Source organism: Haliotis rubra, unplaced genomic scaffold, assembly GCF_003918875.1.
Source record: "Haliotis rubra isolate DU_JTF1 unplaced genomic scaffold, ASM391887v1 Scf1911, whole genome shotgun sequence".
Lineage (NCBI taxonomy): Eukaryota > Metazoa > Mollusca > Gastropoda > Lepetellida > Haliotidae > Haliotis > Haliotis rubra.
In genome coordinates, this window is record NW_025765905.1 from 1825 (window position 1) to 17641 (window position 15817).

General features: G+C 41.0%; 1 protein-coding gene and 1 long non-coding RNA gene across 3 annotated transcripts; both read left to right on the forward strand.

Moving 5' to 3' along the window:
* The first annotated feature begins 1489 nt into the window (after positions 1 to 1489).
* Positions 1490 to 15180, forward strand: LOC124274528. Its single transcript, XR_006897970.1, has 3 exons — positions 1490 to 1501; positions 2291 to 2297; positions 14910 to 15180. It is a non-coding gene; the product is annotated as an uncharacterized LOC124274528 (long non-coding RNA).
* Positions 7298 to 9722, forward strand: LOC124274527 (myeloid differentiation primary response protein MyD88-A-like). Of its 2 annotated transcripts, XM_046709890.1 has the most exons (3): positions 7298 to 7633; positions 9380 to 9519; positions 9600 to 9722. In XM_046709890.1, the coding sequence occupies exons 1-3, from the start codon at positions 7531 to 7533 to the stop codon at positions 9651 to 9653; spliced, it is 297 nt and encodes a 98-aa protein (XP_046565846.1). In that variant the 5' UTR covers positions 7298 to 7530; the 3' UTR covers positions 9654 to 9722. The 2 variants fall into 2 exon arrangements, with proteins under 2 accessions (XP_046565846.1, XP_046565845.1); XM_046709889.1 differs by lacking the exon at positions 9600 to 9722 and having other exon boundaries at positions 7302 to 7633; positions 9380 to 9593.
* Positions 15181 to 15817: the final 637 nt, after the last annotated feature.

Sequence of the window (15817 nt, forward strand, 5' to 3'; positions counted from 1 at the left end):
CCGGGGAGTAAGCCGCTGTTAAATCCTACCTCACCTGTTCTAGTCACAATATCAGTCCAGCCTGAGTGCTCACAGAGTAAAGGCTGAAAAAGATGAGACTGCTGCTGGAGAATAAAGTAAACATACTTCATATAAGAGTGAAGATAAATAAAGATAAATATATTCTGAAATTTGATGAGTGTATCTCCATACATATTCATGAAGTCATGTCGACTTCAAGATTCAACGTGCCTGATAATTTGTATGTTTGTGTGATTGGTATGAGCATATTACTCATACAGGTGGGTTTTTAATGAACAGCACAAAATGATTGTCTGTGTATCAGATGGTAGTGTATGCAGGGCCACGAAGGCACGGAAACTCAGATCCTGATATTGGGTCTCAGTTGGACTTCATATTTTGTGTAAGGTTTAATGGATGTCAGCTTTACTGTGGACAAAGACGCAAAGAGATATATATAGATATAGAGATTCTTTATTTCCTCCAGAAATCAATCCGAAGATTATTGATACATTAATTCAATCAAACATACAACACATTAGTATTTACAAACCGGGACAATGTTATTCATAGTTGACAATTGATATGTACAGGAACGCATTCACAAAGGGATGGCGTCACTTGTGCCTCCATTAAAATACAAACTCAAGATATTTGACTTTCAAATGATGGACATAGTTTGCAAAGTTTATAATGACAGCATGGTATGTGTCGCACTACTAGGGATCGTGTGAACTGTGTATAGCTGCACCTTGGAGTTGACAGCATTTCGTCGTCTTCCAACATTTCAAAATTTACATAGGTTTCAACATCAAAGTAGATCAATCAGAGATGAGAAAAAGTTATTTCCGGAGACCTAATAATTTTTTCACAGTGTAGTATCACATGGTTGTCATAGTCATAAGCGTGCTTGTTACAAAGCAAACATTCTTTTTTGAGATTTTATTTCGTGATGAAAGTTTCAAACATAATTGCAAGGCTGCTCTGTGTTCAGGGTATAAGAATGCTAAGTTCAAAGTATGTGATATGTCAGTGATGTATGAGGCTCGCATGTAACGAGACAGTCCTGCATTAAGTGATACTTTGTTGCGCCACATGTGTTCTTCATATTCTTGTACGTGTTTGTTTTATAATTCTCGTCTCCACTGGTGTTTGGGGAAATGAACCACTGTATAAGTAAGTATTTAAGTAATTTCTAAGGTTGTATTTGCACAAAACAGACTGGAGATCTCCACAAATAGTTGATTTTTCGGGTATATTAGCCATGGAATCACTGGGAATATATGTGTTTTATGACATTGTCACAACTGAGTGTTGCATAAAGAGCCAAAGAACTGGGTTACTTTTTATCAATGTAGCCAATCATGGTCCACAATCCTAAGTTTACAATAGTAGATTCAGACGGAGATCTCTTATCTAGTCCCTGGACAGTGCGGGCAAGAAAAGCACCGCTGTGTGTTTTCTAGCAACCAAAGTTGCTGCCTTTAATCATCAAACAATAGTCACAGCCATAAAAACTTGTTTTCCAGAATCATTCTCTGCCATATCTTAACACTGGTAGCTGGATGTAGGTCAGTGTTATTTAGCCTAAGCATTTAAAGGGAATTAACACTCTGTCTTGCCTTCTGACAGGACTTTTCAATTCTAGATTTACATGTTAAATCAGACGTTAGAAGTATACCGCCGATGTGTCAACGTGTTATTCAACATTCAGGGAGTATGCCCGTTGTGAAAAATTATTATTATCGGCCATTTACCAATATATGGGGAATGTAAACACATTATGGGTTAATACATGTGCAATGACATAAAGTACATGTTGCATATATTTCTATATATTTTGATCATTACACTTTCCAGAAAGAGCTTCTGATGTCTCTGTTACTATTTTTCAGGTTACTTTACAAGGCGCGTTTACCATGAATGATGGCAGAGAATCAAGCCATCTACCAGATGGGCATCACTCCTGGCATGGAGTACATCATGGGGCCAGAAGGCAGGCAGGCCGAGCAGGAGGCTCTCCGGGAGGGACAGGATCGCTCCCTACAGGGTCATCATCCTCAACATTGTGGGCCGGGAGAGACCCAGGGGCAAGACCAGCCTCAGGAAGATGTTGGCATGGCAGGAGTTCAGAGAGGATGAGGAAAGCACAAGTTGGCATTGATCACGAGTTGGTGGAAACTGTCGAGGGGTACAACCGGCATCATCCTGGTCTCAGCTGGATATCCACATGTCAAACGAGAAAGAGTTTGATGCAATCCTAGGAAAACATGTTTTAGGAAGACTAAAGGAAAAACGTCCCTTGGTTCAGCATTGGAAAGGTTGTAGCACCAGTTGTGTGTTTTGCTAAAATTGCGGCTGTGACTTATCTTATCCTTGGTTTGTTTCTCTGTGCTGTCTCAATGCAAAGCTTGGAGAGGGATATCCTGGGTGGGAATTGTTGTAAGTGGACTTTTGGTGCTTCTGGTCTTGCTTTTGGGATACGAGAAGGATTTGGAATTGCAGTAGGAATATTCCACCAGATCCTTCTCTGTGAGGCGCTTTTGAGATGGGATGTTGGTGGGACGGTATTCAATAATTTGAAATCGAATTTGGTTCAACATGTGCCATTTTCATAGGATTTTTGTGTTACGGTATTGGGGAAACATGTGTGGCGTTTTCGTTTGGAATGTCACTGGGGTAGGTATTGTCTGCACTTTCTGTCTAGCTCAGCCACCTCACACGACTGGAGAAGACCCATCTCAGTTATTCCTGTCTCCTCGTCTTCACATGTTCATTATGGGGTGTTACGTAGGACTTGGATCTGTCAACTACAGGTCTGTGTTGTTATATGTTGTAGCTCCACTTTTAGCCATAGTAATACACGTTCTACCACCAGAAGACTATGCCTTTCTCTTAATGTGTGGATTAGGTACGGGGCATTTTCATGCAGTTGGGCTCTCGACAGGACAAAATACCTACTGTATCATAAACACATATATCAAAAGCATCACAGACAGTCCTAGATGTCGTCGATTTATTCGTCACTTTCTTGGAACCATTCCAGGAACATTCATGATCTATCTATTCAATTGGAAGTTATCAGTCGTCTCTTGGAATTATGTTTTAATGTCCTTGTCTGTTGTAGCGACTATTGAAATTTTGAATAACCTGGCAACAGGGACTAAAACCTGTCCTGTCAAGAATCCAAGTAAGGTTATCGAGGCGAGAGTAATAAACACTAGTCTAAAACTGGTGCTCCGTGACTTTGCGGGTCATCCACTGTACTACACCGCTCATCACCTTTACATGACTGGGCAGTGCATGTACCTTCTCGTTTTCAGTATGCTGGACGCTTCAAGAGACTTTGACTTAGCTTTTGCATATCTTCTTCAATGGCTTTACTCTATCTATGTCCACCATGATTATCCAGACATCAGAGTCTTCATTGTTGGTACTCACAGAAATGACCCATCCCTCGATCAGTCTGTGATCATGAAACTAGGCCAGCGACTAAAGGAAGCATTGCCAAGACAGTTCCACAACATAGTGGTGTGGAATGACGATGACACTCCTCTATTCCCTGTGGAGAATTCAGTAAGAAATGATAAAGATAGCGATCACTTGAATCTGAGGAGGAGAATATTGAGGGAAGTAAGATACATTAACGTTAAGAAATACCCAATAAAGTACATCTACTTCTTCAAACTCATAGAAATTTCGCAAGGATGGGATATGTATAAAAAATATGAAGACGTTTATGACATATGTAAAGAAAATGATTGTCTTATTGAATCGGAAGAAGATTTTGAAGAACTACTAAAGTTCTTCTCAAATACAGGAGAAATACTTTACATTTCAAAAGACAACATCCTGCGTGAGTTCATCATATTCAATCCTCACACCATTGTGAAGATCTTAAGTCAGCTGATAACTGTGCCGAAAATGTCTCAGCGTGAAAGGCACATACTTGAGGATTAGAATGTTTAGAAACATTCGGTATATGTACCGAGAGGCTCTTCAGAGAAAATATACTAGGCTCATATCAAACTATAGATGTCTTTGGGGGATTGAGAGAAAGCAGCATATTTGTTAGAAAGTTTCAATCTACTTTGCAAGATACAAACAAAATCAAGTCAGACGATGCGAGATCGGCTGTATCTCATTCCAGCGTTGCTACCGGAGGCACTTCCTTTGCCAGATAACTACTGGCCCGATACAAGCAACGATCACATATTTTTTGTCCAGTGTGTGCCTGCTCTTCCACTCCCGGCATTCCTTCGCCTTGTTTGCAAATGTGCCGCATTTGATGACAGTATTATATCAGACGATCAAAGCATAGTCCTTAACGCGTGTCAGACAAAAGCACTCTTTTCTTACAGGGACAAGTTCAGCTATAAACTGGAGATGCTAGATTCTAGTACTCCAAAATATCGAGACGAATCTCCTGAAGCTACGTGTGAGAACACGTCTTCAAGCTTTGATGCTGAATCTGTGCCAACACCTGACAAAGCAGTTCCTCAGAATCGTTATACGTTGTGAGATTGGTGTTGATTATATTCAAATGGTAAATCTTCTCTGGAGCAATTAAACCGAATTGTGAAAGAGACTTTTGCCAAATGTAAGCTGAAACTCGGGGTTGAGTGTCCATGCGAACCACCTCACCAGGATATGAAACACCAGGTAGGTTAGGCTGCATTGCATGTTTCATAATACTATCGTTTAATTCTAATGTGGATAACTGGAATTATTGAATTATTTAACGTTCTTGTTACTGGTCAATACGTCATCGTTTTTGTTGGTTACCACGCCATAATGAAATTTCTGGTAACACGGTGGCTGGTGCTACAGCTAAAGCAGCACTCAACAAATAGATATAATACGGCGAAGTAAACCAAATAAACAAAACGAAATTACGCCAACTATTGGTTACACCTCATTGGGCTGTCAGCCCAGGTTGGAAAAGGTCATTTATGCGACGATGTCGATTATAAACACGAATACTTATTAAAGGGTGAGGATCCTCCATTTTGTATCCCCTGTGATGAAAGAATCTCGATCAAGCATGTTCTGCTGTGACTTTTCCATCACAAAGGGATAAATAGTTCAATGTGAAAACAGCCAAGGATCTTTTAGTAATGTCAGTTTTCGTGTAAGCATCAATTTGTTTTATAGAAATAGAATTGTTTGAAGGTTTTGATAATTATTTTTTTTGTAAATAAATAAGCACAATCGCCCAGTGATGGTGTAAATCTAGCTAGGCTTCATGCTGGAACGTCCTGTAATCCCCATGGTCCGTTGTATCTACCTTCAGTTATTGGCGATCTATACCGTTTTCATATTGTTTTGTCTTCAGTGGTAGATAGTTTTACATTTACATGCCAGTTTTACATCTATATCTGTGACATTCTAGTTGTTTAAACTGCCCTTCGTCGACAGGATTTATTATGTAAGTGTATGTCATGAATGTATACATATGCCTGAAACAATGCCGTGGTGACTACAGATATTAACTCACTCGCTCACTGCTGTGGGCATATCAGCATTTTGTATTTACTGTCATATGTATGTATGCCAAATTGAAGAATATTTATGGTTTACATTCATTAAATGACAATAGACTTATACAGTGGTACAGTTTTGACAGAAACAGTATTGTTTATATTTGTGATTTATATTTACATGTGTGCGAAGTTGGATATTGACAATTATCGCATATCTATTACAGACAAGCTTTCATATCCTGCCACTTGGAGACGATGACGATCACGATGGAGACACTGACTGTGTCAGGGCAAAACACTATTGGTGCCGTGGTAGAAAGGTGGCTGTCAGAAACGGAAAAAGGTAACAGTCAGAAACATCATATGGGAAATATGTCTGTAGTGAAACTATCTTCTACTTCCGGTGAATTGAAATACGTATCCGCATACATACTAGGCACATAAAGAAACTGTGCATACAAAAATTTAAAATCTAAATTTATCAAACCTGTGTAGACACATAAGGATTTAAACTCAAGATTAGTGACATGTATCCAACATGCATGCACGTGCCATGTTCCGTGACGTTAGTGGGTTCCTCCTTGAGACGTGCAATACGTTGTTGCACGTGCATTCCGGGAAAGAGAAACAGAGCAAATGAATGCCACACAATACTGTCACTTTGAAAGCTCAACCCCTGCCCATGCGATCGTTCAAAAAAATTAAACGGCTATTGCAACGCATAGCATGCCAAGGCTCACGTCTGCACAACGTCATGAGGCCATTGGGATGGTCCGTGAGGGAATGTCTCAACGACAAGTGGCTGCACATTTCCACTGCCACCGGACCACCATTTCTGCACTGGCGAGACGCTACCAGAACACAAATGACGTCATCGATCGGCCACGTTCTGGACGTCCACGTGTAACAACGCCAAGAAAGGACAGATGGATAAGGGTGACCCATCTTCGCCACAGGTTTCAGACTGCAGTGATGACTGCCCGAACCATCCCAGGACTTCGTCGTATCCACCCCAACACAGTTCGACAACATTTACGTCATCACGGGATCAGACCACGACGTCCCGCCATACGGCCTATCCTGTTTTTACAGATGAGTCCAGGTTTAACATTTCCCGTAGTGATGGACGTCAACGTGCCTATAGACGCGTGGGAGAACGTTATGCACAGGCCTGTGTCTTGGAGAGGAATCGCTTTGGTGGTGGTTCCGTGATGATTTGGGGTGGAATAACAGAACGCCAAAGAACTCCTTTGGTTATTGTTCAGGGCAACTCAACTGGTGTGGGCTACAGGGATCAGACTCTTCGACCTGTGGCAATTCCTTTTCTGCAACGTCATGGCCCTGGGTTAACCTTCCAACAGGACAATGCCCGCCCTCATACGGCAAGGGTTGCTATGGATTTCGTGCAACACCACAACGCTGACTTACTGCCTTGGCCTGCAAATTCACCGGATCTCTCCCCGATAGAGCATGTTAGGGACGAGATGGATCGACGTCTACGCCGTCTTCCTCATCCGCCAGATAACGTCCTTGACCTTGCAACAGAACTTGAGAGAATCTGGCGTGACATCCCACAAGCCTTCCTTGCACGTTTGATAGGCTCTATGCGTCGTCGACGCACTGGTGTTCTCAATGCCGATGCTGGACATACCCGTTATTGAGCTTGTGACATGGTCGCTTGACCCCTGTCCCGCTTGTGGACTCGTGACGTCATTGTGATTGGCTTTTCAATTGAAATTCTCCCGACTTGTTATGGTCTCATCATCCTCTTCATTAAAGTTTATATGTACCTTTGTCATTGTCATCGTACTTATCAACTGGGATAATACTTTGACAATGCATAGTTTCTTTATGTGGCTAGTATATATCAAATACTGTAGTGATGAGAGCTAACTTGTTGTTTCGCGTTTAGAATAGGAAACTGATTAGATATTCACCTATATCATATACATTAGCTATTGATTAGCATACGCTTTACGCTCATTGACTGTAGGCATCACTTGTGCTCCGGCAAGAGCGGCAAGTGTTTCCTCCTGGAGGCTGCAGCATGACGACACGACTGAGTGACCTCCCATATGTTGTGACGGGACGGGTGTGTGACTACCTCAATATTCCCAGTGCCCTGGGTAAGGACTGGCGATACCTGGCAGGTAAGAATATCTTTTTTGACATTGTCATCCACCATTGCGATCTAACTGAATTCAGATAGGCAATTTTCTAATGGCCACAGTTGCCCTTTCAGCCCCTAAAGAATATGACAACATGAAACATATTTGTCCGGACAAGCGAATTTACGGATAACAGAATCCCTTGCCAGTTACTTTCTCCACCCACATTCAAATTAAATCATCGTAAATATGGTTTTAGAATTATGTGAGTTGTATTTCGTGTTCTGCTGGACATTGTGGAAATTATAGTCCAGGATCCAGCATTTTATTTGCAGCGTTTACTATACATGTTTAAAATGATAAGGACTGATATTGTACGAAGTGTCGAACACTTTGATCTGTCAGTTTAATCACGCACCACTGCAAGAGATCGCCCGCTGTGTTGTCTGTCCTGTGGGAAGACGTTATTTTGGCGCGGAGGGTGAGCTGCCTAAGGCGCCAGGCTAGTGATCCAGCAGAGGTCTAGGTGTCGGGATCGAGCCCACCTGTGACCGGGTGTAAAAACCTTGCAGTCAACTTTGTGTGCAGACTCTTTCAGTGTTGTCACAACCCTAGTGTACAATACACAACCCCCTGTGCCCACGAATCCGTTGGTAAATGACCAGATGGTGGCCACATGAATACATGCAAACACCTACACAAAAAAGGACAGCAACGTGCAGTGAACTTGGACAAAGCACTGTGAATATGTTTCCCAGTCCACCCAGCTGTGAATGGGTACCTCGTTCGGATGAGAAAGCCACAATAACTCGGTGCGCCTAGTGGCTGCAAAAGTTGCATACACAGGAACCCGTTATCGCCATGTAGGTTATAACATAGACTATATACGCCCATCATATATATAAATAGAATTCTCTATTTATCATCCAAAACTGTGTTCAACAGGAGATATTGTGTAAGATCATATGATATCTCCTAGGAGATATCGTTTTGACAGTAGATTTGAACAATGCCCTGACAATGCTATGACGTCATCAACTTGATGACGTCACAATGCTATGACATCGCTGCACTGTAAGTCTAATGGTAGTTCAGTGTTGAGAGACGTACATTTTTCATTGAAAACTAATGAAGAATGATTTTTGATGATAAATACAATCTAACCCTCGTGTCTACTGATATCAATTATATCAACACTCGTTGATAATGGTTAAAATATCCTCGGCAAGCCTCGGATATTTGTAACTTTATAAACTCGTGTTGATATAATTGATATCAGTAGTAACACCTGGGTGAGATTCTCTATTATATATATGAGGGGCATGTAGATCTATGGTCTATGTATAACCTACATGGCGATAACGGGTTCCTGTGGTTGCATAGTTCCCAGGGAGTTGAGATTCATAATACGATGTGCCGTTGAGATTGAAATCCAATGACCGAGGGAAAAATACCAGCGCCTTGAGCATGCACTAGATGCCTGGATATGTGCGCTATATAAATATCCTATAATAATAGTAAAAATACCATAAATGTTGCTTCAAACACCAACGTGTCAAACATATATTTTATATGCATCCATTCTCTGTCACCTAACATTCATTTAGAGGCCATGGTTATGGTTAATGCAGATAACGGGGAGTTCGTGCTATTTCACACGCTTTCGCCGAACTTTAACGTAAGCAATATTGAATGTAAATGGTAAGAGAATTAATAAAATAGATTACAAACTTAAGTCATTTATGTGTGTAGATATGTGTACATAAATACGTATTTCCTTTGTGTTAGGAATGCTTGGAAAGACGTCACACGATGTTGAGCTGATCACATTTCGCTGCCCCAGAGACCCATGTGGGGCTCTTCTTAACGACTGGATCTCAACACATCCTAGATCTACTGTTGCCGACCTGGTCATCAAACTGAAGGACATGGAGCGTCTGGATGTCATCAGTGTCCTGGGCGTAGACTGGGAGAACATGTAACGGTAACCCACGGACGAAGGAAGGACATGGAGCGTCTGGATGTCATCAGTGTCCTGGGCGTAGACTGGGAGAACATGTAACGGTAATCTACGGACGGAGGAAGGACATGGAGCGTCTGGATGTCATCAGTGTCCTTGGCGTAGACTGGGAGAACATGTAACGGTAACCCACGGACGAAGGAAGGACATGGAGCGTCTGGATGTCATCAGTGTCCTGGGCGTAGACTGGGAGAACATGTAACGGTAATCTACGGACGGAGGAAGGACATGGAGCGTCTGGATGTCATCAGTGTCCTGGGCGTAGACTGGGAGAACATGTAACGGTAATCTACGGACGGAGGAAGGACATGGAGCGTCTGGATGTCATCAGCGTCCTGGGCGTAGACTGGGAGAACATGTAACGGTAATCTACGGACGGAGGAAGGACATGGGCCGGGTCCTGCATTGCCTTCAGTTAGAATTATGTCACGGTGATCTTCAGACCAAGATTGAACTCAATCAGTAGAAGATCAGGGACGAACTGGATCCCCATACACAAAGCTTTCGTGACGTTACGACCTGTCGTAACTCTACAGTTTATCATAGGCTTGCGAATGTCGTAACGTTTTGTGAATCGGGACCCTGGCACAACCCACTACAACGTGCTATGACATCAGTGACATGGGGCATCATGGTCTCAAGAGAATGCATGGTTTATCGCTCACTGTCATCACAATTCTCACAGTTACAATACACGTACCCTCAGTTATATTGGCGGTCCATGTGGCCGGGAGACTGTTGTGAGCTACGATGATTGAGGATAACAGATCATTGACAGCATTAGCAACAAGCACGGGGGTATCACGTGCATGCAACGTTTGGACATGCAATAATTGCAAGTGTTATATGTGCAAGACTTAAACATCCGGTGATATTTATTCACAGTATATTTAAAAGGAAGAGGTGTCTACCATAATTTTGTAATATTTTTTACTCTGTATACCAATAAATATTTGGTTATAAGATTCAGTTCGTTTTCGTTGGTGAGTTAGTTAATACAGGAAGTATTCCCGCACAGGCCTCAAGTCGGTAATAGTGCCCCGCCAAGCCAGTGGTAGATATCGGAACCCCTTATCCCGGCCTAGTGAGGATGGTTCATTCTCGGCCAGGACATGCGGTAACACCTACCCAGTCGTCTTATTAGACATTCACAGAAGACACAGTTATATCAAGCTTTAATTACCCTTTAACATGTCATTAAAATTGCCTTACGCAGATAGACATTACCAGAGAGTAAATAGCCCTGCAATGTGTCGTGCTGTTCTTAGTGACTCGTAATATCAGTAAAGGTGCAACAACCTGGTTCCTTACCATTTGAACACTTAGGAACGCATTTATAGGCATCACAATGAAGGTCAAATCAACGTTCCGAACGAGTAGATTTGAATGATTACATTAGCTAACACATTCAGAATTGTATGTATCATATGATGTTCATTGCACTCAATAGTTCATGAAGGGTTTGATACAACCAGGGGTCGTATTTACAGACAAATGAAGTAATTAAAATAATCATCGTTTATTTGTGGTAAAACTTACAAGTCATATTTATCAATAGACTTTACTATTAAGACTGCCCTTGCCCGAGTTCATCAGCAAAAGAAACAAAATGGCTACCAGACGTAGTCCAAGAATATTTAATGAACAAAGAGACGTTTTACATCCATTGACAATGAACTTATACAGTGGTACAAATTTGACAGAAACAGTATTATCTATATATGTGACTTATAGCTAAATTTACTCGAGCAGGAACTAAGATGCACCTTGAGCTTCATTACCTAGGTGATTGTCTTTTTGGCCATTCACGATATACACACGAATACCTTGTATCAACCTTCAGTTATTGTTGATCTATGGACAGTTTTCATATTGCTTTGTCCTCAGTAGTAAATACATGTAGTTTCAGATTTACATGCCAGTTTTACATCTATATCTGTGACATTCTAGTCCTTTGTCGACTGGTTTTTATTATTATGTCATGACATGTTTAGTCACGATATGGCTTAAAGACTGCCGAGGTGACCAAAGATCTTCACTCATTCGCTCGCTGCTATGGGCATATCAGCATTTGCATTTACGTGTGTGTGTGTGCGTGTGCGTGTGCGCGTGCGTGCGTATGTATGTATGTATGCCAAGTTGAAGAATATTGACGTTTCACATTCATTTGATGACAATTAACTTAAACAGTGGTACAAATTTGACAGTATTTAGTGCAGGGGCTTATGTAGCACATATGCTTTCCGTGAAAAGTGCATGTTAAGTTTTTGGAACCACTGATAATTGTAATCAGTATTGCATATGGATTCAGAAAAAAACATGGTTCCATTTATATCGGATGATTATAAGTGTCATTCTTGGGTAATTGAACATCGGTACCCATAATCGAGCTGCAACACCAATGTGAGAAAAACATATTTTTATATACCTAGCACAACATAGGCATGTAGTTATCAAAATATACCATGTGATGGGTGTTTTACAACTACAATTATATATCATGAATCTCAATAATATATGTATGCATAATAATCACTATGATCATAATAGTTACCTCTGCCAAAACCGAAGGTTTGTAGCAAAGGGTATGTATTCATTGCTGTTTGTAAAGCAACTTTACTCAAAAACTACTCGATGGATTTCAATGAAACTTACTGGATCTCTTGGGTATGTCCCCAGGGCAAATCAGTTAGATGTTGAAGAAAGTAAACTCTTCAAAAAAGAAACGCAAAGGCAAAATATCATTGAAATATCATATTGAAATATCTTATTCAATTATATGTAAATCAACGAAAATAAACGGTACAGCATTGAAATTATGTAGAGCAATACATTGGTATCTCGTGCAAATTTCACAAGAATGACAGTCAACAGAGTCACTACTGCTGTCCACGAGGTGGCGTTGACATTACTGCCTTGTATGGCAACCTCTTACTGCTAGAACTGCATGGCACCCCCTTGACACAGATCGAATCAGTTGTGAATGTTTCGTTGTGGAATCATTCTCCATTCCTCCTGCAGCATGCTGAGCAACTGTTGAAGGGTCATTTGCGGATTACGACGTTGACGTACACGTTCATCGATCTGATCCCACAGATAATCAATTGGTTTCAGATCCGGGGATCTGGAGGGCCAGGGGAGAACACTTGTGTTGTTATTGGCCAGGTAGTTCACTGTAGCACGTGCTGTGTGATGTCTGGTGTTGTTCTGTTGGTACAGCTCCCTCTGGCGGTCGACAAGGCGATCCATGTGAGGACAGAGAATCTGGTCGATATATCGAGCGGTCGTTAGACTGCCTTGGACGAGCACCATTTCCGATCTGCAGGTGTATGAGATGGCTGCCCAAACCATGACACCATCTCCACCAAATCTGTCCACTTGCCTGATGCAGTTGGGTGCAAAACGTTCATTGCGTGCTCTGTAGACACATTGTCTTCCGCCACGTCGCTTGAGGGGATACCACTCTCTGAACCATATAATGTGCCTCAGTTTCCAAGGTTGCACAGTGTTACACCACCTGACTCGCGGACGTTGATGTCATCGTGTCAGAGTGGGTGCAACGTTTGGACGTCTGGCACCCAATACCTGCCTCTCGGAGACGGTTCCTGATTGTCTGGTTGGACATTCTCCGGGCTCCAAATCGTTCTTGTGCTGTGTTCCGGGCGGAACGATGGCAGTCACGTAGGTGGGTTACCCGAATGTAGCGATATTGGGCTAGTGTAGTGACTCGCAGTCTTCCTGGTCGTGGATGATCACTTGTCGAATTGGAATGCACAAAAAGATCCCACAAACGAGTTATTGTGCTGGGATGAACACTGAAGCTCTTCGCTACTCTTTGATTCGTCCAATGGCAATATTTCGGTCGGCACCATTGAGACGTCCCATTTTCTCATCCAGTGTTTGCAAGGGTCTTGGATGAATTTGCGAGATGCATTGTTTTTTTTATATAGTCATAGGTTGTACTCATGCTTTGCACGTGAAAAACAATAATTGCGGCTTTTGGTTATGTTCCATAACATTCAAGCTTATCATGACAATCATGACAGATAAAGCCATTCTAAATCGTTTATGGTTGCATTCGCTCACGCATGTTCTTTTAAACCATACCAACAATAATTTTCAACCCTAAAAACATACTTAATTTGACATATGCGTACAAACTTTCAATTATTTTCATATGTTATTTTGCGTTTCTTTTTCAAGAGTGTATGTTAAAGTACATTTACACAGAGGTACTTTGGAAATAATCGCAATGCTAGGTAAATGGGAAATATGAATAATATCTAAAAAAAAGTTATGGATGGACTTGAATGAATCTTGGTAGTTATGTTAGGTATGACAAAAGGGTTATTTGCGTATGTTGTGCCCTTAAACCTACAATGGTCTTAAGTGCACAGAAATTATAAATAAACATGAGTGGGCGGAGCTTATGTGACCACGTCATACGTGTTTCGTACGCACTATTTCTCTCTTGAACACGGAAGTGTCTTTACTTCTGCTGAGTCGTGTAAAGTTGAATTGCGTGTAATGAGAGTGCATTTTCCCATACAACAAAACAAAAACAGCATTTCCTTCCATACTACCATTTATAAATATTAAAGAAAATATAGCAATATTCAAATGTTTGTTAAAAGTTCGATCGAAAATTTGCAAGGGACCGTTCATAATGGATAGCTGGTCTGGGATCGAGTGATGATGATTTTTATGGAGAAGCACGTACAATGTGAATAACAGTCCCACCCCACCCCTCTTCCTTCATGAAAACACACCGTGAAGTGCATGTATACAAAATTGATGACACCTCTCTCTCTCTCTCCCTCCCTCCCTCTCTCTCTCTCTCTCCCCTCCCTCCCTCTCTCTCTCTCAGTTATGTATCATTGTCTTAAAGAGTTTGACAGAGGAAGGGATTGTTATGTGTCACCCACATTCTAGATGATTGTTGTTAATCTGTCAAGTCATAATTGCACTTTACTTTAATCAATCAATACATTCATAAACTGTAGAATAAATAAAATATAATACATCTTCGTGGTGACAGAGCCTGTTTTTTTACCACTATGCACACAGGGTGAGTGTGTAACTTTAGAAAATTTGAGAGAGTGTGAATTTTACTCTTTTAGGTAAAAGTGGTGTAAACCCATACTCAGTCTTTTAGCAGGGTGGAGGGTTGTCTGCAGGTCTTCCCTGTTGGAACTGAATTTGGTGTTTGGTAATCAATTCTTGGGTTATGTGCCATGTTCTTTATCAATAAGGCCAGACCAATGTATTTCTTGTTTTACATATTTTTGTCCTCAAAAGAATTTCTTGTAAGTTTCCATTTTTGACCAATAAAAACATAAGGATTTTGTTTTTTGAGCGGAGAAAATTCACTTTTATTTCTTTTCATATTCTTGAAAAAAATACAACCGGAGGATACGTAAAACAAGAAATAGAATTGGTCTGGTCTAAACTTGAAATATAGGTGTGCTTATACAGTATGCATGAGAAGCAATGTATACAGGACACCTTTAGCACAGTTTACTAAAGGTAAAACATGCAAATGTGTTATGTGATTTTTAAGATATCAGAAGTTTAAACATTTGGGACATCTTTGAAATAGTTTGAAATGACAAATAGTTGGTTATGATGCCTCTATCAGTATCATACCAGTCACATCCCAATCAAGGGCATCAACTTTATATATTTGCATTGGGGTAGGGAGTCAAACCAATGCCTGTGGCATCACATAAGTTTATGCAGCTGAACATAGGCAAGCATGTGCAAGGTGAACATGTCACAGTGGACATTTTCTGTCCATGTATAGACATCCATCAAATCCTGGTGTTAGTTGTTTGTGTATTCACAAATGTTGTAGAGCATCAGCTGACCAGATAAAACCTGACCATTGTCAGATTTCCCCATAAAATGACAAAAAGAAATGAGTTTTGTTAAAGATGTTTTATTACTAAAATACAGAGCAGCCTGTCTGAAACGGGACAGGCAAGAAGAATACTATGAAATGTAATTATATGTAGTAGCGAACTCATTAAGTTGGTTCACACACATATCTTTATGTCTGTTGAAAAGACTCTTACAAACAATTGAAGTAATGCCATTGGCTCACCAACTTGAAATGTGTCAATACGTGGAGGTTACATGTATATGGCATTGAACATTACACCCATCATATTTGTGAAAATATGAACTAGTAAACAAACCAAGGTAGC